Here is a 19,058-nt window from a genome sequence, read left to right on the forward strand (position 1 = left end):
TAGCCTATCAGAAGCTTCTAAAGCCATGACATCATTTTCGGGAATTTTACAGCTGTTTAAAGGCAACTTAGTGTATGTAAACTTCTGACCCACTGGAATTGTCATACAGTGAATTATAAGTGAAATAATCGGTTTGTAAACAATCGTTGGAAAAATTACTTGTGTCATGCACAAAGTAGATGTCCTAACCAACTTGCCAAAACTATAGTTTTTTAACAAGAAATCTGTGGAGTGGTTGAAAAACAAGTTTTAATGACTCCAACCTAAGTGTGTATGTAAACTTCTGACTTCAACTGTACTACAGCACTATGCAGGCCATTTAAGATATGCTTGAACAATATGGAAGCTGAATGCGAGTGGTTCTCTGGGGTTACCTTCCCAGGTCAGGGTTCCTGTGTGGTTACAGTTGAAGCCTGGGAGCTAGTGGTGCTCTGGCTCTCAGGTCCAGAGTTAATTAAGAGAGAGGAGAGAAGAGTAGCCCCCCCACACGACTGCCAGCTGGAGCCAGCCTCAGATTAGACTCCCAGAGAGAGGAGGGCTGGGGTCACACAAACTGAAAGACATGCACATTTACACATACTTCAGAAGACACTGTCAAGGCCAACTCAGTATACATGTGCCCCCCCACACACACGGGGGGGGGGGCACTTAGGCAGGCATTCTCTTGGTCATCAACTCCCTTCCTTTTGGGCTGATGAAGTCACAGCCTTATGTAAGGGGTCATAAACATATAATCATTAATGTACTCCAGCCCCCAATTCAGCTTCACAGAACCAACGTATGTCCTGCCCCAGGTCAAGTTCAAGCTAATTGGGCAGAGATGAGCGGAGAGTTAAACTAAATAGACGTCTAGACAGAGAATATCAAGGGAAAGCCACTTCTCTAGCGGTTTCTCTCATTTTGGTAGCTAAGCCATGGGACCCAGACAGAATTGGCCAAAAGCACTAGCACAGCCATTCTTTGGTAAGCTGCTCATTTTACTGGTTGTCTGCTTAGCTGAGTGATTGAATCTAGCTAGCCAGGCTCATCAGTGCTGTCGTGACCAGAGAAAAACATGTTCAGGAAAAATAACTTCATAAAACACTAAAAACCGACTGAACTAGTGAAAGTATGCAAATGGTTTATTCTTTGTATACCTTCCATGTTAGCCACGCTGATACGCACGTAGGAGACCTTCCATGTTAGCCACGCTGATACGCACGTAGGAGACCTTCATGTTAGCCACGCTGATACGCACGTAGGAGACCTTCCATGTTAGCCACGCTGATACGCACGTAGGAGACCTTCCATGTTAGCCACGCTGATACGCACGTAAGACACCTTCCATGTTAGCCACGCTGATACGCACGTAGGAGACCTTCCATGTTAGCCACGCTGATACGCACGTAGGAGACCTTCCATGTTAGCCACGCTGATACGCACGTAGGAGACCTTCCATGTTAGCCATGCTGATACGTATGAGACCATCGGGCATGAAACAGGGGCGGCAGGTAGCCTAGTTGTTAGAGCATTGGGCCAGTAACTGAAAGATTGTCTGGCTCTGAGATTCGATCCAGCAAAGTAAAAATCTGTAATTCTGCCCCTGAACAAGGCAGTTAACGCACTGTTCCCCGGTAGGGGTTCATCGTAAATAAGAATTTGTTCTTAACTCACTTGCCTAGTTAAAGGTTAAATAAAATAATAAAAACAGACCTAAGTGGACTACACACGGAGTGGTTGTGTGTGTAAAACTAACCATTCTGTGGTCCAAAGAGAAGTGGAGTTTCTCTGAGTTAAAGGTAACACAGATGGCTCCCTACACCAAGCCCCTTTCAGCATGTGTTTGTTCCTCTCCCAGGACTAATCAGGAGGCTTTACCAGTCTGTGCAGCACTTTTTCCTCTATGGCACAGTCAAAAAGCAACACACACTATGAGTTGATCATATAGAATACTTAATGCCTTCAGAAACGATTCATACCTCTTGATTAATAACACCCCCACCAACTACACACAATACCCCATAGTGACAAGGTGAAAACATGCTAGCAAAATTTTAACTAGGCCACTCAGGAACATTCAAGGTCGTCTTGGAAGGCAACTCCAATGTAGATTTAGCCTAGAATTTTAGGTTATTGTCCTGCTGAAATGTGAATTTGTCTCCCAGTCTGAAAGCAGACAACCAGCTTTTCCCTGTGCTTAGCTCTATTCGTTACTTATCACAAAAAACTATGTAGTCCTTGCCGATGACAAACATACCCATGACATGATGCAGCCACAACCATGCTTGAAAATATGAAGAGTGGTACTCAGTGATGTGTTGTGTTTGCCCCAAGCAACATTTTAAGCAGTTTTACAAAAAGTATGCATTTAAAAATATATATTTTTCTGTACAGGCTTCCTTCTTTTCACTTTGTCAATTAGGTTAGTATTGTGGAGTAACTACAATGTTGTTGATCCATCTTCAGTTCTCCTATCAAAGCCATTAAAGGACACTATCTTTGTAATGACACCATCCAAAGTGTAATAACTTCACCGTGCACAATAGAACATTCAATTATTTTTACCCCCATTTTTTAAATCTATCAATAGGTGCCCTACCTTAAGAGGCATTGGAAAACCTCCCTGGTCGTTGTGGTTGAATCTGTTTGAAATTCACTGCTCAACTGAGGGACTTTACTGATAGTTGTATGTGTGGGGTAAAGAGATGAGGTAATCATTCAAAAATCATGTTACACCTTATTATTGCACATCTAGTGCACAACTTGTGACTTAATAAGCAAATTTACTCCTGAAATTATTTAGGCTTGCCATAACAAAAGGGTTTAATATGTATTGACTCAAGACATTTCAGCTTTTCATTTTCTATTAATTTGTAAAAAAAAAAAAAAACATGATTCCATTGACATTATGGGGTATTGTGTGTAGGAAATTGAAGAAAATAAACATCTACATTTAATCAATTTAGGCTGTAAAACAACAAAATATAGACAAAGTCCAGGGGTGTGAATACTTTCTGAAGGCACTGTATAGTCCGAATCAGGGAAGCCTGTCGACCAGTTTGGGAAATTCCACCCACTCAGACTTTCCCACCAACCCATCCACTTCCTGTTCCAGAGGCGGGACTTCTGCCACACCCACTCTACCTTTAAATGGCAGCCTGACAAACCTACCTGTCGTATTCCGTGTTCGTATCAGTTCAGTTATTTCTTACCTTAACCCTCACTATGGATGTTTTCTGTTTTTTCTGTTCCTGTTATATTGTTCCTTTGAGCACAGTATTGTTTAATTGCCCCAGTTGTGTGCCGTGTGCTCATTGGTTTGCCTTAAAGGTCCAAGGCAGCTGTTTTTATCCTAATATCAAATCATTTCTGGGCAGCAAAAACTCTACAGGATTGGTGGGTCCCCCTGCAGGACAGTTGAGCTAACGTAGACTAATGCGATTAGCATGAGGTTCTAAGTAACAAGACAATTAGACAGACATATCTGATATTGGCAGAAAAATTCATGTTAATCTAACTGCACTCTCCATTTTACAGTGGCTATTACAGTGAAAGAATACCATTCTATTGTTTGAGGAGAGTGCACAGTCATGAACTTGAAAATGTATTAAACCAATTAGGCACATTTGGGCAGTCTTGATACAACATTTTGAACAGAAATGCAATGGTTAATTGAATCAGTCTAAAACTTTGCACATACACTGCTACCATATAGTGGCCAAAATCTAAATTGCACCTGGGCTGGAATAATACATTATGGTCTTTCTCTGCCATTTCAAAGATGATGGTACAAAAAAAAAAAAAATCTTTGTATTATCTTTTACCAGATCTAATGTGTTATATTCTCCTACATTCATTACACATTTCCACAAACTTCAAAGTGTTTCCTTTCAAATGATATGCATATCCTTGCTCAGGTCCTGAGTTACAGGCAGTTAGATTTGGGTGTCACTTTAGGCGAAAATTGAAAAAAAGGGTTCAATCCTTAAGAGGTTAAGTACCTTACTGCGGTTGATTTAAATTAAAAATGGTCAAAAAGAAACAAAAATAGCTTCATAGCAAAGAGCAAACTGAAAACTAGCTGTTTTTAGCAGAGAGGTTTGGAACATTTTCTTATTGATCTATTAACCCTTTACACTCGTACCCATATACAAGTTCAAAAATGGCAGATTTGGGCATTGATAAGCTCCTAAATTGGAGCACAGTGGCTGTACAGTAACATGCCATAAATGACATCAGAGCTCAGGCTCTGCGCTTCACAGCGCTGTATGAGTTTTAACTGATAGATGTTCTTTGTTGTCTTGGTGAGGAAATGCTGTAAATGAAGAGAACTCAATGTATTTTAAATGATGAGATGTTGAGGATTATAATAACACAGCTTTGATGTCATACAAGCAAGCCAAACACCCGTGAGTCCAAATGTGCACTTCACATTTCCACATCATAAAACTCATGTCATATACAGTGTCAACGTTTATAATCACTATGTTTGATGTACACTACAAGATGACATTGCGTCATACCCTGGGTTTTCCGGAACAGAACAAGCCCGTTTGTCTATTGTGAGGAAGATTTGGTGCGGAACACACCTTAATGCACTCATGACTCCTTACTATGCGCACCAAAATTGCAATCTGTTTCTTAAGCCCATACCAACAACAAACCAACCTTCAATACAGTCCTTTGCCTAAAAACCTTATCAGTTTTTACAACCAGAGGGAGTACTGCACTCTACAGCTACTGAAAGACAACTCTAGACTCCAGCTTATTGGAATGGATCGTTTAAATATTCCGCCATATTGGTGGATCCATGTAAAATCATATGGAATTTAGAACCATGTGTTTCTAGGCTATATAAAGTATACTCAGAAAACGATATCTTTGGGATGCCATCTATACAAGAATCTAGATCACAGAGAGTGCCTGCAAATTGTGCATATAGTAGACTGCTCTAGCTACTATCAGGGAGGGAAAGAGGAAGATAAAATCATTCACTTTCCTCCCATCACAGTCTGCCCTTTATAACTGTTAAAATGTCTTTAAGTCAACTTTTATCATTTAGCCTATATAGAATCACATTTAAATTCTGAGGAAGTGATTTCCAAAGACAGGGCACTGGCAGCCTTGTCTGTGTGCTTGTTCACAAGATTCATCCTAAGCCTGGCACAGGGCAGATTCACTAATCTCTATATACACAGCACAATCTCTTATTGCCCAGTTGTTTGCCATTTGGGCTGATTTATGGAATCTGACTAGCTCAGGCCTGCATACAAGCAGTAGCCTACTCCTAAATGTTCCAAGATGCTGCCGATAGAAATGTCCAGTATAAAACAGCTGACACAACTGACTATTCTCTGTAGCAAAGTTCAATTTTTATTTTATCTACATAATATAGCCCATTTCTGTCTGAATGATCTGCAACACTGCACCTTCCTAAATAAGCACATGTTGCTTATTGAAGTCATCTCACAATGACCCAATTCCTTTTCTTATGACAGAGGGCATACCGAGAGCGAGACCACGCCCCTCTCCCTCTTGATCGTGGGAAGCCAGGTATTGGGTAGAGGGTGTCACCCACTTTCTCCGTCTCGTTCACACATGCACCCGATATGCTACCGTCTGTGGTCTGTCAGAACTGAATGGGAAATCCAACACCAAGCTCAGAGGACAAATGCTAATATGAACACGAGGACATGTAGGAATGCTAAACGCATACATATCTGACCTAACAAAACAGTAGCAGCATTCTTCAGGAGTGGGCTATATACAATAATACACTGGTTCCTGAATGCTGATTGGAAAGCCATGGTATATCAGACCGTATACCACGGGTATAACAAAACATTTATTTCTACTGTTCCAATTATGTTGGTAACCAGTTTATAATAGCAATAAGGCACCTCGGGGGCTTGTAGTATATGGCTAAAATGCCACAGAGGTCGACCGATTATGATTTTTCAACGCCTATACCGATTATTGGAGAACCAAAAAGCCGATACGGATTAATCAGACAATTTTTATTTATTTATTTGTAATAATGACAATTACAACAATACTGAATGTTACTGCATTCGCATAACAGGCAGTCAGTCTCCTTGTGGAGTGCAACGAGAGAGAGGCAGGTCGTTATTGCGTTGGACTAGTTAACTGTAAGGTTGCAAGACTGGATCCCCGAGCTGACAAGGTGAAAATCTGTCGTTCTGCCCCTGAACAAGGCAGTTAACCCACCGTTCCTAGGCGGTCATTGAAAATAAGAATGTGTTCTTAACTAACTTACCTAGTTAAATAAACAAATCTGCGCCCAAAAATACAGATTTCCGATTGTTATGAAAACTTGAAATCGGCCCTAATTAATCGCCCATTCCGATTAATCGGTCGACCTCTAATACCACGGCTAAGGGCTGTATACATGCACTCTGCATTGAAGGTTTCCGGCGCCGACAGAGATGGCCGCCTCGCTTCGCGTTCCTAGGACACTATGCAGTTTTTTTTTTTTTTTTACGTGTTATTTCTTACATTAGTACCCCAGGTCATCTTAGGTTTCATTACATACAGTCGAGAAGAACTACTGATTATAAGAGCATCGTCAACTCACCATCAGTACGACCAAGAATATGACTTTCGCGAAGCGGATCCTGTGTTCTGCCTTTCACCCAGGACAACGGAATGGATCCCAGCTGGCGACCCAAAAAAATGACTTCGTAAAAGAGGGAAATGAAGCGGTCTTCTGGTCAGACTCCGGAGACGGGCACATCGTGCACCACTCCCTAGTATACTTCTCGCCAATGTCCAGTCTCTTGACAACAAGGTTGATGAAATCCGAGCAAGGGTAGCATTCCAGAGGGACATCAGAGACTGTAACATTCTTTGCTTCACGGAAACATGGCTCACTGGAGAGACGCTATCGGAGTCGATGCAGCCAGCTGGTTTCTCCACGCATCGCGCCGACAGAAACAAACATCTTTCTGGTAAGAAGAGGGGCGGGGGCGTATGCCTTATGGCTAACGCGACGTGGTGTTGTCACAAAAACATACAGGAACTCAAGTTCTTCTGTTCACCTAATTTAGAATTCCTCACAATCAAATGTCAACCGCATTATCTACCAAGGGAATTCTCTTCGATTATAATCACAGCCGTATATATTCCCCCCCCAAGCAGACACATCGATGGCTCTGAACATCGATGGCTTTTAACAAGCCTAATCTGAAAACAAGACTCCCTAAATTGTATCAGCATATCGATTGCGCAACCAGGGCTGGCAAAACCTTGGATCATTGCTATTCTAACTTACGTGACGCATATAAGGCCCTGCCCGCCCTCCTTTCGGAAAAGCTGACCACGACTACATTTTGTTGATCCCTGCCTACAGACAGAAACTAAAAGAAGCTCCCACGCTGAGGTCTGTCCAACGCTGGTCCGACCAATCTGATTCCACACTCCAAGACTGCTTCCATCACGTGGACTGGGATATGTTTCATATTGCGTCAGACAACAACATTGACGAATACGCTGATTCGGTGTGCGAGTTCATTAGAACGTGCGTTGAAGATGTCATTCCCATAGCAACGATTAAAACATTCCCAAATCAGAAACCATGGATTGATGGCAAACATGCGGCTTCTCCTTCACTGCAGCCGAGGTGAGTAAAACATTTAAACGTGTTAACCCTCGCAAGGCTGCAGGCCCAGACGGCATCCCCAGCCGCGCCCTCAGAGCATGCGCAGACCAGCTGGCTGGTGTGTTTACGGACATATTCAATCAATCCCTATCCCAGTCTGCTGTTCCCACATGCTTCAAGAGGGCCACCATAATTCCTGTTCCCAAGAAAGCTAAGGTAACTGAGCTAAACGACTACCGCCCTGTAGCACTCACTTCCGTCATCATGAAGTGCTTTGAGAGACTAGTCAAGGACCATATCACCTCCACCCTACCTGACACCCTAGACCCACTCCAATTTGCTTACCGCCCAAATAGGTCCACAGACGATGCAATCTCAATCACACTGCACACTGCCCTAACCCATCTGGACAAGAAGAATACCTATATGAGAAGGCTGTTCATCAACTACAGCTCGGCATTTAACACCATAGTACCCTCCAAGCGCGTCATCAAGCTCGAGACCCTGGGTCTCGACCCCGCCCTGTGCAACTGGGTACTGGACTTCCTGACGGGCCGCCCCCAGGTGGTGAGGGTAGGCAACAACATCTCCACCCCGCTGATCCTCAACACTGGGGCCCCACAAGGGTGCGTTCTGAGCCCTCTCCTGTACTTTCTGTTCACCCACGGCTGCGTGGCCACGCACGCCTTCAACTCAATCATCAAATTTGCGGACGACACAAAAGTGATAGGCTTGATTACCAACAACGACGAGACGGCCTACAGGGAGGAGGTGAGGGCCCTCGGAGTGTGGTGACAGGAAAATAACCTCACACTCAACAAAACTAAGGAGATGATTGTGGACTTCAGGAAACAGCAGAAGGAACACCCCCCTATCCACACCGATGGAACAGTAGTGGAGAGGGTAGTAAGTTAAGTTCCTCAGCATACACATCACAGACAAATTGAATTGGACCACCCACAAAGACAGCATCGTGAAGAAGGCGCAGCAGCGCCTCTTCAACCTCAGGAGGCTGAAGAAATTCGGCTTGTCACCAAAAGCACTCACAAACTTCTACAGATGCACAATCGAGAGCATCCTGGTGGGCTGATCACCGCCTGGTATGGCAACTGCTCCGCCCACAAACGTAAGGCTCTCCAGAGGGTAGTGAGGTCTGCACCATCGCATCACCGGGGGCAAACTACCTGCCCTCCAGGACACCTACACCACCCGATGTTACAGGAAGGCCATAAAGATCAAGGACAACAACCACCCGAGCCACTGCATGTTCACCCCACTATCATCCAGAAGGTGAGGTCAGTACATGTGCATCAAAGCTGGGACCGAGAGACTGAAAAACAACTTCTATCTCAAGGCCATCAGACTGTTAAACAGCCACCAGTAACATTGAGTGGCTGCTGCCAACACACTGACTCAACTCCAGCCACTTTAATAATGGGAATTGATGGGAAATGTAAAATATATCACTAGCCACTTTAAACAATGCTACCTAATATAATGTTTACATACCCTTCATTATTCATCTCATATGTATACACTGTACTCTATATCATCTACTGCATCTTTATGTAATACATCTATCACTAGCCACTTTAACTATGCCACTTTGTTTACATACTCATCTCATATGTATATACTGTACTCAATACCATCTACTGTATCTTGCCTATACTGCTCTGTACCATCACTCATTCATATATCTTTATGTACATATTCTTTATCCCCCTACACTTGTGTGTATAAGACAGTAGTTTTGGAATTGTTAGTTAGATTACTTGTTGGTTATTACTGCATTGTCGGAACTAGAAAAACAAGCATTTCGCTACACTCGCATTAACATCTGCTAACCATGTATATGTGACAAATAAAATTTGATTTGATTTTTAATTGCTTCAGCTCATCTTCATAACTAAAGCTGGGGGACAGCTGTGAGTGGAAAACAAGCTCTAAGTTCTAAAAGCCATGAAATATGTTTGACTGAAAAGCATTTGAGATTTGGTATGCTACAATACTTTGTAATGGTCAAAATTCATACAATTTCCTACTTAAATGTTTCAAATAAAGTCTAAACTTAATATGAAGAATTATGGTTTCATTCGGAAATGACAAAATTTACTTGTGGATGCTCAGGTTGACTTTCCCACGGAATTACCCATAAGCTTCTCTGAGACCATGGACATGAGCATTTATGAGGCTCAAACAAGTTCAAACAAAGTTGGACAATCACAATGATCCATATAAGTCCCACTGCTGTGACACGGTGGATTTACAAGTGTGTAAAACAGAACCTGTCTCCTATATACCAGTGTTAATATATGGATACTGGAACGAAAAAGCAAAGTTTGTGTGATGTGTTCAGATAGATATATATGAGAGTTCTCCCCTAACGCAGGATAGAACCTGACTTGCCTAGTTAAATAAAACTCCATCTATACAGGTCGAACTGTTCTGTGGTTCCATCTCCCTGGTGTACGGGCGCGTGACAGTTGGGTTTGCGAGTCTACAAAGATGTCATTCAGTGGGAAACAATCTACTACTGTTACAAATCCATACTGAAAAGGAAGTATAAGTAACAGGGAATTTTTCAAATGAAAAAGAGCTGGAGAATGACATGTTAAAGGCGATTATGTTACAGTTCTTCCGCGTAAGCCAGCAAAACACCACCGAGGAAAAAGTGCTTATTTATTTGTGCTTTTAATTAACTTATGTTTTCTCCATAAACCTCTTACTTGTAGTTGACCGAGCCCCCACCCCTCCTCTCCACCTCTATAGAAGTGCCTGGCATCCCCCACATCACTATAACAACCGGGGGAGTAATGCACTACAACAACCCCCCTATTTTCTTCGTTAACGTTACAGAAACAAACCAATGCTAGAACCCAAACGAATTTGATCAATAGACTGAATGACACATTTAAATCCTAAAAATAAAAATAGTTAACCAGTTTGATGTAAGCCATACATTTTTTACAATTGAACAATTGACATGGCATTGAACTGCAAGTTGGTCACATTTGCTTACCCTTCTCATAGTCGTGTTGTTCTGTGCCACCGATATGCCATCAACAGAGTAGCAGCTGTTTTTGTTGATTAGTTAGCCATCCTCGGTCAACGCTTTACTAAAATGGTTAGTTAGCAAGCTAGCTACTTAAGTCCAAAGGTCTGCTGGGTCATGCAATCGATGATTACACACGAAAACATGTCGGAAGTAGCAGGCTACTGCTGCTGGTTAAACTGGCTTGCAAGATGTCGAGACAAATGGCTAACTTCGCTCCTTGCAACATGAAACAGTAGGCTAACATTAGTTAGCTACCTGGGAAGTTCTAAAATATTCACAAAACGGAAAACTCGATTGTGAAAGGTTTCGGGAAAGTAAGCATCAGCCGTTAGGTATGCCAGTGGATAAATGATAAAAGTGGTTCAAACAAACTCAGAAATCCGTTGGTACTCAAGTGTGAGAGGATGGTCGATTCTTTGGAGCTCGCGCTGTCGTTACTGGACGGCGTCGGTGCACTTGTTGCAGTGATTGCTTGGGGGCGGAGTTTGAGTTCCACATTTACTCAAAGGACGTTTTGCACTGATATTTTGTGGTCTGACCGCAAGAGGCCCTCACCGCCGAGAGCCAAGTTAAACAGAACGTGAACACTGCAGTAAAGCACGCCCATAGCAGGTTGCGCTCCATTGAGAAAAAACAGCCGTGTATTATATATATGTGCTAACGTCTTTGGACGTCATTTCTGGCACCAACATTTGAAATTCCTTTAAAACAATTACATAATCTTCCAGATTGTGGTATTGCGAAGCTCATCCTGTTTTCTAATCATTCCCGCACCCAGGAAGTCATGACATTGCACCAGCTGATACAGCCTATTGCCACACATTGATTTATGAATATTGTAGCCAGCATATTACATTGTACACAGGAGTAGTAAATTAAAGACAGTCAATGGGATTTTACATTGTATATTATGGTATTGAAATCAAAACAAGATACAATAACACTTGTCACATGAAATCTGTCAGATTGGTGAGTTTTCAGAGGAGATATGATCTTAAATAATAGGCTATATCAGCTGTAGCATAAAAATATTACAAAAACGTAATTCATATTCATATTTGATTAAAACATGTTTTATTACTGTAGGCTATTACATTCATCTATAACAGGTGGTAATAATTTCCTATGTAACATCCCATGAGCAAATTCACTGAGTCATGTGGGCCTAATCTGCACCGAAGAGCAGGAACCCAGAGAAGATTGTATCATCATCTTCATCAGCAAACAGCCCGTTTAAAGAGCTCTCCTCCAGCCACCTGCAGCCACACTTTGTCCCCCTTCTCCAGGTGCAGGACAGCCCCGCCTGCTGCCTGGTCCTCACTGCTCGTGTAGTTATTCATGGTATGGATAACTACTCACTGCTCGTGTAGTTATCCTTCAACCCGTTTCTCACTAATGCTACTTTTACATTACGGGAGAACACAGTGATGTGGTAGGTGAAGCAGTAGGCCCCAGCCAGAGCGCAGGTGAACCGTCCGGTCTGTGCGTCGTAATGGTTCTGCCTGTTGTAGATCACCTTGTCGAACCTGATCGGCATGTTCTCCGGTGGGAGTTTGGTGTATTCGGTTAAACTGACGTGTCCCCCTTCTCCCCCTTGTCCCCTGTCTCACCGCCTGATTCCCTTGTTCTCCGTTGTAACCAATGTTGCCTTTGAACCCTGGGGGACCGAGATCTCCCTTCGGACCTGGTCGTCCTGGGGGTCCCAAGGGCCCTTGGATGCCTCGCTCAGGTAACCTGATCTCCTTGAGGCCCATGTGCCCTGAGACTCCTTGGGGCCCCATCTTCCCCGGTGGCCCCTTCTCTCCATTCTCACCCCATTTTCCCTTTATTCCTGCCAGGCCAGCCGTACCTGCAGGTACAAGGATAATATAATTATGTTAATACTGATTGTCAGAGAAAGCCAGTGGTGATAACTGTAAAACGTATTTTCATTATAAAATAAAACAGTCTCACCCAGCTCCCCTTGTCTTCTTTGGGGCCACTCTGTCCTGTTTGTCCGGTGATGCTGATTTCCCCTTTAATGAATAAAATGACCAAGAACTTTAAAAAATGTATCAGCATGGGACCAGAAAAGCTGATTTCAATTGAGACTTATCTAACAGAGGAGGTTGTGCCATTGTCTTACCTCGGTCTCCCTTGTCACCTCTGAACCCGTCTCGTCCATCTCGGCCTGGCATTCCGTTGTGGGCTGGGTCTCCTGGTATTCCTGGGTATCCACAAACACATCAGTTCTTCTTGAATTCTTCATGTGCTATGCACCTCACAGCCAGCAGGAGGAGCAAGAGAGTGACTCTGAGTCTAACCCCCATCATGGGCCCTCAAGGACCAATGCTTCAAAGACTTCCAATTGAGTATTCTCAGCACTAGATGCACAAGATAGAAGAGTGGGGTAATCCAGTGCAACGCATTATGTCCAACGCACACCCACACATTCACACATAAATACATGCACAGACACACACATGCATATGAACTGAGAGGTGGAGACAGCTGAATGTTTGGAGAGCCAAGACACCAAAGGAGGCCACACAAACTTTACCAAGGACTGAAAAGCTAGTGAAATCACCAAGCCAGCCACCTCATTGGTTTGACAAGGATAACGGCTATTTTAGGTTACTTATTCTGTCTGTCCAGCCCTCACCGTTCCATATCACCTGCCCCCTTCTAGAATGTTCCCCATTCTCTGAATTTGTAATGACCAGCTTGGACTGTGCTGGGAGTACAGTATCTATCACCATAGGGATGTTAGCAAGGCAACAAAATGGTGGTTTTCCGTATTGCTTCCCTGTAGCAATACATGCAGGATTTCAATTCTGGCCTGTGGTTATTACATCCGCACAGTAATTTGAGTGGCTGTCTAGCTCCTCTTGAATGAGGTCATCAAACGAAAATGTGCAGGGAGTATCAGGGATAAAGAGCAAGATTAATATCGGATGCCTAATTTGTCCTAATCAATTTAATTTTTAATGTCAAAGTAGGATAAAACGTCCCCTAGCTAGCGCCTGAAATCATTAGCAACAGAACACAATAGTAGGGACACTCCGGATGGGGAGATGCTACCTCGTGTGTTTATCTTCTATATCTGAAACATCAATAGAAGAATGTTGTTAAAATGTTTGCCCCCATAAATTAGACCATTGCCATAAACTCTGACCTTTCCAGCTAGTGTTCTAGAACCTTTACATCCGTCCCTACCCCCATCGGAATGCCTAGGAAGAGTGATTGTTTTAAACAACATTCTCCTATCTTCACGGATAGCATTCCATATAAGTCTGGTACACTTTCCTGATACTGGAAATCCATTGGGATATATATTAGAAAGCCAAAGATACAGATGTCCAAGAGCAATGACTTTAGTATATTTCACAGATCAGAAAAACAATACAATTCCAGAATCAGTTTTCACCTAATTTATTATGTTTTCTACACACAATGATTCAGATATAAACATATTTGTTTATGTAAACATGACCAATTACATTGAAGGGAAAAAAAATACATTCAAGCAATATCAGCCCTGGAACAAAATGATCCTACTGTCACTTTCATACTGTGGGTCTTTAACAATCATGGGATTGGCTGAAACACACATGGACAGTGGGCACATACAAGTACATTACATCAATTATACATAAGTAATAAATGCACAGCACAGAATGTTAGTACAAAAACAGAACTGAATTTAGGTCTATGAATTCCTCTGCATTAGGGTCTCTTATACAAGGCATAGCTTATGGTCCCTTTGCTATATTAACCAGGCACAATGTGATGGTCATTTGGTTACAGAAGTTACCGCAAAGTCTTCACATATTGACACAAGACATCCGAGGCATCATCGTTCACTGAGTTCCATTCGGTTACACATTAAACTTTTCATGAGGTATAGCAAACCCTCCCAAATGACTATACAATGACTCAGACACACCTACTGTACATACAAACAAACAGTTAATTAAAATATGTAACATGCTATAACGTTTCGTGCTATAATATTTGTTAGAAGTGTAAAATACTATTTGCTTGTTTTGTAGAGGGATGACTTCAATCTTGGGTTCTCTGTACCGACTGAATTACGAAGACTTCGTCCACTGAAGGGAATGGCTAGCAGGACTATATGGATGGAGAGAGTGGGACCATATGGATGGAGAGAGTGGGACCATATGGATGGAGAGAGTGGGACCATATGGATGGAGAGAGTGGGACCATATGGATGGAGAGCGGGGGTGGGGGAAGCAGAAAGCACTGAGGTCTATAGAATTGTGGTTGGGGTATAAGGAGCACTCTGTTTGGGTTGAGGATGAACAGTAAAAGTGTGTGTGTGTGTGTGTGTGTGTGTGTGTGTGTGTGTGTGTGTGTGTGTGTGTGTGTGTGTGTGTGTGTGTGTGTGTGTGTGTGTGTGATTTGCTAGTGCTTCTGGGGAAGGGGGAAAAGTGGTTGGGTCATATCATGAGGTTCCAGGGGCGTGATGGAGCTTTCTTCTGGACTACACAGCCATGCTGAGAGAGTGGCTGGCAGCTGGCTGAGCGGCTGGCTGGTGTCTCTACATGATCTGGCGGTGCGATCCGTAGCCTGTCATGCCGGACTGAGAGGCCCCGCGGTTGCTTCCCATCTGCAGACCAATCAGACTCTGGCCTTGACGAAGCTGGTCCTCAGAGAACTCCCGCCGGTAACCCTGGGCTTTCCTACACAGGCCAGGACAAACAGGAGAGTTGAGACATAGAACAACACTCACACAACATTAAGATAACACTGCCACAGAGTTTTCCAAGTAAGGGGTCGTGGCCAGTCCATTACCTGTGGAACCAGTCGCGGTCGCCACGGTAATGTCCATCGTCCTTGGTGAGGGCGACACTACCTAGGGCCATCAGAGTTCTCTGCACTGCGGCCATATCCTTCCCTGTAACCATAGCAACAGTCCTCACAAACACTGGATCACACCCAGACAGCAAAGAACAGGCAAACAGGTTCCAAATAAAACAACATTTAAACACAGCTACCTCTTGAGTCATATGTCAAAAAGTATTTCAATGTCTCCATGGAGTATCACCCATATAGTGGACTATAAATAGCCTGGGTACCAACCAGTCTGTTTAGCTATCATTCCACTTCCTGCCACTCTGTGTCATATGACACGGAGTACAATGAGCGGAATGTTAGCAGAAACAGACTGGCTCCCAGACTATACAGGCTCTTGTAAATGTAATGTGAGTATTGAAGGTACTGTACAGGCAGAAAGAGCTCCACGGAGACAAGACTGTGAGAGTCCCCGTAATTGGACATGCATGTCAATGTCACATGGATGTATGGAGACATGATATGTGTCAGTGAACGTGCAGCCCACCTTCCCACAGGTCCACGGTCTGGAAGATGTCTGTGGTGATGACTCCGTAGACCTCTGCTGCCTGCAGGAACTGGGAGATCTTCTCCATCTGCTTAAAGGCCATCTGGGTCTCCAGAATCTTCTTGATGGGCTCCTTACCACGCGGGTACAGGCTATTGATGAGCCTACAGAGAATCTACAGGGAGGAGAAGAGAACGGGGGAGTAAGAGGAATACAGATACATGGATAAAAAAAGGTAAGTAGAGAGGGAGAAAGGAAGAGATTCGTCAATGAAAAGGAGGAGAGAGAAACAAAGCAGAGGTCAAATTGGTCTCATTGTTAGCTTGTATAAGCGATCGTCCTCTATCAATGACTGCAGTCCAGTCAATCTTATTGAGCTTGTTCATTGTCATGCAGACTCACTGTTCCATCCATCAGCCATGTCTGGAAGTTCTGTCTGCCTGGCTGTGGTCGCTCCAGGTTCCCCCCACACTGAGCTACGATCCAGTCCACAAGCCGGGCCTCCAAGTCTAGATTATACTTCAGCTCTATCTTCTCCTGCACCTCCTTGCTCAGCCCGTAACTGGGTCCCCTGTTAGCCATTGCTCCTTTTGTCCTGCTCACCCAGACAGACAGACAGACAGACAGACAAGTAGTCTGCAGCTCTGCTGACCAAAACCCTGGAGCAGTTTCAGCACTGGCAGCCTGCACCTGCTATACAAAAACAATACATCATGTAGAAAACTGAACATTGTCAAGCGATATAATGTTTGTATTAAAGTCCAGTTATTGACATCAGAGCCATAAATAATGCATAGGCTTCATAGTAGTCACTTTGTTCATTCTGAGCCAGCATTTCTTAATTGTTTACATTTTTTTGTACATTTTAGTCATTTAAAAATACACTCTTATCCAGACCGACTTACATGATAAATTAGGTTTAGTGCCTTGCTCAATGAAAGGTTTTTCACCGAATCGGCTCGGGATTCGAACTTTTCGCTTACTGGCCCAACGCTTTTAACCATTAGTCTACCTGTCGTCGTTTTTCTATCATAAACTGCATCACCTGTTGTTTTCCTAATTTCACATCCTTTCCTCACACACCATCCTCTGCTTTCTCCTTAATGGCAACTGTGTCCCTTACAGGACGGGCACATCCCCAGAGAACCAGAGCACTTGCCGGAATGGGTGTGGTCCTTGGCACCCGTCCTGCACAGGGACACGCACATTCTAATGAGGTAGCCTATGGTAGCCTAGACTGTGTGCGGGATGAGCATAACATCGAAAAGCAATCGCATTGCATTGATTGTGTAGCAAACTATGAACGCGAAAAAAAGCGTAACTTTTTTTCACAATAAAACTGGATTTAGAAATTAGGAAGGCAGATGATATTTTTTAATCATGCACATTTTCGTAATAGCCCCTTTGAAATTGAATAAACTAGCAGTGACGTTTAATAATGAATCCACAAATATATATATTTTGAAACGAACGTTTCATGCTCTGAATAAATAATGATGAATAAAAGCTCTGGGCACACTTACTATAAAGAAGAGGAGAGTTATTTTGTCCGGTAGCTGTTGTGCTGTTAATTCCGCCGAGCTGTTCGGGGCAGAGGATGCTGAACTGCTGAAGCATGCATTAAGCGGTGACGCGTGCGTGGGGCGAGGCTGGACTCAGTGTCCGGGAGTTGCAAACCACTGGTTTTATATGTGCGGGCGCCACGAGGAGGCTCCCTCGAGATGTCTCATTCAGAATGAGACAGGACAGCAGAAACAAGAGGACAGCAAGGCAAGGCAAGGCGAGTCCCCAGGCAGCTATGGCAAGGCGAGTCCCTCGACCCCAGCCAGCTAAGGTGGGTCCTGGCCCCAGTTAAGGCAGGGCATGTTCCCTCCCCCATCCCCAGCCCAGCTAAGGATGGGTGATTTCCAAAAGGTGCATGACATAAGGTGTTCACTTCTCATTGTTGATGTATTTGGCCTTACTACTCGCATATGTAGTATTTTACTAGGATCCTCACTAGTTGCTGCTACAACAATACACCTGATGGCGTGCAGAATTAATATTTACAGAAGAGAAACAAAATATTTTCACCTTTACATCTATCTTAAATGTTTCTGCAGGTTTGGAAGGCACAGAACAGCCTGTTAGTGGCTGTTGCCTCTCAGTTTCAATAATGAGAGCCATTGCTCTGCTTTAATTGGGTTAGTTACAGAAGTGGACACCAGATAGATCTGGAAAGAGGCTGGGTGCGGTGTACTCCACAGTACTGATATGACAACATGCGTCACAGACTGGAAAAAGTCTAATTGAAATACAGGAAATAGATATTCGTGCTTTTCTAGAATGTCTGAATATCAGAAAAGCTTTTGAACATATCATTGCTATACTACTGTACCCTTTGACTGTCAGGCTAAAATAACATCAGTAGTATTCTCACCATCACTGTATCTGTGTGTTGGCATTTCCAGCCCTTGTCTCTACATATTAGTCAGTTACTCAGTGATCTATATTAAACATAACCCAGGCAGGATTTTCTTACTCCCTGATGCATGCATATGTTTGAGTGATGTCACCCAGTTGGTGTTGTGATGCGGAGGTGACTGATTGCATATATTCTGCCTAAGAGTGAAAGGTCAGAGCAGCAGTTAGAGGGTCAGAGAGAGTTACTGCGTCTGCTGCAGCAGGTCTGGCTTTCTGCCCCATTGAACACAGTCCAATGACCAACAACATGCTAATCAACAGCCCATTGGCTCCAACAGGGCCAGGCATTTTATTACACCAAACCAATGGGATGTATATTATGAAAATAAATGAAACAAGGCAATCTTTGGTGGTAGGTTGAACATTTTATGGGGCCTCTGGGATGTGGTGCTCATAGTATTAACCTTTATTTGAAGTTTCCTCTTAACTTGAAGGGTTTTCTTTTGCTATTTTGAGATAGTGTGATGCTCAGTCCTAACGAAAAGACGATGTAACAGTGCTTCTGCATAGGAGGCAGTTTGACGGAGCTTGTCATTTGTGTGGATTGTATGAACTCAATAACAGCTCATATATCTGCATGCACAGTAACAGACAAGACC

The 19,058-nt window shown here is 43.4% G+C and overlaps 2 protein-coding genes and 1 pseudogene across 4 annotated transcripts in view; all 3 read right to left on the minus strand.

The window, feature by feature from the left end:
* Window positions 1-11,124, minus strand: part of spata13 (spermatogenesis associated 13) — a 34,583-nt gene extending 23,459 nt beyond the window's left edge. For both annotated transcript variants that reach the window (XM_064949457.1, XM_064949456.1), the window contains exon 1: window positions 10,620-11,124. In XM_064949457.1, coding sequence (XP_064805529.1) covers window positions 10,620-10,628 — 9 coding nt within the window. In that variant the 5' untranslated portion in view covers window positions 10,629-11,124. The remainder of the gene's footprint in view (window positions 1-10,619) is intronic.
* A 696-nt stretch (window positions 11,125-11,820) lies between these two features.
* On the minus strand, window positions 11,821-12,967 carry LOC135522835 (complement C1q and tumor necrosis factor-related protein 9A-like; annotated as a pseudogene).
* A 1,031-nt stretch (window positions 12,968-13,998) lies between these two features.
* On the minus strand, window positions 13,999-18,714 carry LOC135522836 (transgelin-3-like). Of its 2 annotated transcripts, none has more exons than XM_064949462.1 (5): window positions 16,902-18,714; window positions 16,399-16,689; window positions 15,997-16,171; window positions 15,450-15,552; window positions 13,999-15,337 (listed from the first exon to the last, which is right to left on the minus strand). In XM_064949462.1, exons 1-5 carry the CDS (start codon window positions 16,998-17,000, stop codon window positions 15,196-15,198), a joined length of 810 nt encoding a protein of 269 aa, XP_064805534.1. In that variant the 5' UTR covers window positions 17,001-18,714; the 3' UTR covers window positions 13,999-15,195. The 2 variants fall into 2 exon arrangements, with proteins under 2 accessions (XP_064805534.1, XP_064805535.1); XM_064949463.1 differs by having other exon boundaries at window positions 17,520-17,649.
* Window positions 18,715-19,058: the final 344 nt, after the last annotated feature.

This window comes from Oncorhynchus masou, chromosome 30 (genome assembly GCF_036934945.1).
Source record: "Oncorhynchus masou masou isolate Uvic2021 chromosome 30, UVic_Omas_1.1, whole genome shotgun sequence".
Lineage (NCBI taxonomy): Eukaryota > Metazoa > Chordata > Actinopteri > Salmoniformes > Salmonidae > Oncorhynchus > Oncorhynchus masou.

Coding starts and splice junctions, on each gene's coding strand:
- LOC135522836 (XM_064949462.1), bottom strand. CDS start 17,000: ATGGTTAAAAGCGTTGGGCCAGTAAGCGAAAAGTTCGAATCCCGAGCC. Junction 16,690..16,901: donor CACTAAACCTAATTTATCAT/GTAAGTCGGTCT, acceptor GTTTTTGTATAG/CAGGTGCAGGCTGCCAGTGC. Junction 15,338..15,449: donor GACCGCGACTGGTTCCACAG/GTAATGGACTGG, acceptor TGGCCTGTGTAG/GAAAGCCCAGGGTTACCGGC.